This window comes from Larimichthys crocea, unplaced genomic scaffold (assembly GCF_000972845.2).
Source record: "Larimichthys crocea isolate SSNF unplaced genomic scaffold, L_crocea_2.0 scaffold82727, whole genome shotgun sequence".
NCBI lineage: Eukaryota > Metazoa > Chordata > Actinopteri > Sciaenidae > Larimichthys > Larimichthys crocea.
In genome coordinates this window covers 1-2149 of record NW_020860889.1, presented here as the reverse complement: position 1 = coordinate 2149, position 2149 = coordinate 1, and the positions used below count along the sequence as shown (strand labels likewise).

The following is a 2149-nucleotide window of genomic DNA, read 5'->3' as shown; positions in this document are numbered from 1 at the left end:
CATTGAGACCAGAGTCTAAGTCATTCACACTGATGAGGGCAACTGTAGTTCCAGGTCTGGAATCTTCAGGGATGGAGTTTGAAAATGAGGTAACTTCGATCTCAGGTGGATTATCATTCACGTCAACTATCTTGATAATAACACTTTTTTGTGATGTAAGAGGAGCCAGACCTTTATCTGATGCTTGAATTTCAATTTCATATCTGTCTTTCTCCTCATAATCTATTAAACCTTTGACAGTCATTTTACCTGTCGATGGATCTATATCAAAAAGGTTTAATAATCTACGATTTACAATACTGCTAAATGAGTAAACTACTTCTCCGTTTGGTCCTTCATCTGAATCTGTTGCATTGACTTGTATGACAGTTGTCCCAACTGGAGCATTTTCATCGAGCATCACAGAATAAACGTCTGTAGTAAAAACAGGCGCGTTATCATTAATATCTAAAACATTTACTATAATATTAATGTCTCCAGATTTCGGAGGTTTACCTCCATCTAGTGCGGTAAGGACTAATGAGTGGCTTCCTGCTGCCTCCCTGTCCAAAGATTTCTGAACAACTAATATAGGTATTTTTCCGTCTTCTCCTTTATCCTTGACCTCCAAACGAAAGTAGTCATTGGGGCTGAGTTTATACTGCTGAACTGAAAAGGGACCACCGTCTGGATCTCGTGCGTGTTGTAGCGGAAAACGTACTCCAGGTAACACAGACTCGGAAATCTCCAATATTTGCTCTTCATCTGCGAAAGTGGGAGAATGGTCATTTATATCCAGCACTTCCACTCTTACGTAGTGCACCTCCAGTGGGTTTTCTAGCACTGTTTTCAGATTTATTAAACATGTACTGCTCTGTGCGCACACCTCTTCTCTGTCAATTTTCCGGCTCACATACAGGATGCCGTCATTCTGATTTACATGGAAAAGGGGATCCGCATTGCTTGAAACAATCCGATACTTTCTGTCTTTCAACGTGCTTTTATCTAATCCCAGATCCTTTGCGACATTCCCTACCACAGTTCCTTCGTTTACTTCTTCAGAGACGGAATATCTTATTTGTGCTGAGGCCACTCTCCACAAAAGCACAGCAAGCACGCAGCCAACCAAATATCCTCTCGCCCTTCGTCTCTCGTATCCCCTTTGTTCCATGTTTAAACCCGATGCCATCCGTAATCCGTCACACAAACAAATAACTGCGTTATAATGTTAAAATCCCATTCGTCCATTCATCAAAATATCCATCCTCTCCTTACAACGACAGACACGAGGATAGTTTTGTATTTCCAAAGGCAACAGTAACATCCGAAATCACTGCGATAATATCGAGTTGAGGACTCAACAAAGAGGCGGGACCAAAATGCTCTGACGACAACATTGTGAAATGCTTCGTTTTTCTATTACACTGACACCGTGCGATCCAAATTCTAACTGCAGACAATCCAAATACGGAAACACTTTATCTGAATGATAGATATTTTGTTTTTATCTCGGAACAGTGCCAAAATACTCAGCCATAGAAGAAAAAAAAAACAGACGTTAAGGTGGCACTCGCACTAAACCTCACTGTAAAATAGAGCATCCAAAAATATCGAGATGGTTTTTCATAACAGGCCAGTTGTATTAATGTTACGAGATTCAGTGGAATTAAAAGACTGATCATGTCAGTGGTTTGCTATGTTGTTTACAATTCATGAATACATGCTGAACAGAACACTCCCATTCAGCACCATGGAGAGGGATCATCAGTAACTTTGCTTCTATCCAACCACATGTCGTCACGGTATTATCACACCATTTGTTAACAATACAATGATCTTTCACAGGACACAATATCCAGTCCGCTTTCATTTGCTTGACGCATTTTCACTTCATCAGATTAGCATTCTATTCAAATGTCAGTTACATAAACTTTTCCTCAAAGGTAGAAAATATGGGAAAGCTGTAGAGAAAGAAAGCCCGTTAAATGCTCGGGGAAACGACATTGCAAACAAAATGTTTGTCACTGCCACAACAAAAAATGACAAATCAAAGTGAAAACCACACCAGACAAAATCCATGAATTCCATAAAACTACTTTTTTTTTTTAAGAAGAAAGAAGGTTTACTCGAAATGTCTTACCTCTCCAGATGCCCCTCGTCTGTCAGGGAG

The 2149-nt window shown here is 40.0% G+C and overlaps 1 protein-coding gene across 1 annotated transcript; it reads right to left on the bottom strand.

The window, feature by feature from the left end:
- Positions 1 to 4: 4 nt before the first annotated feature.
- LOC104937864 (protocadherin alpha-8-like) lies at positions 5 to 1459 on the bottom strand (the record flags this gene model as incomplete). Its single annotated transcript, XM_027277050.1, has 1 exon — positions 5 to 1459. A coding segment is annotated over exon 1 (1164 nt), but the record flags the coding sequence as incomplete, so codon positions are not given.
- Positions 1460 to 2149: the final 690 nt, after the last annotated feature.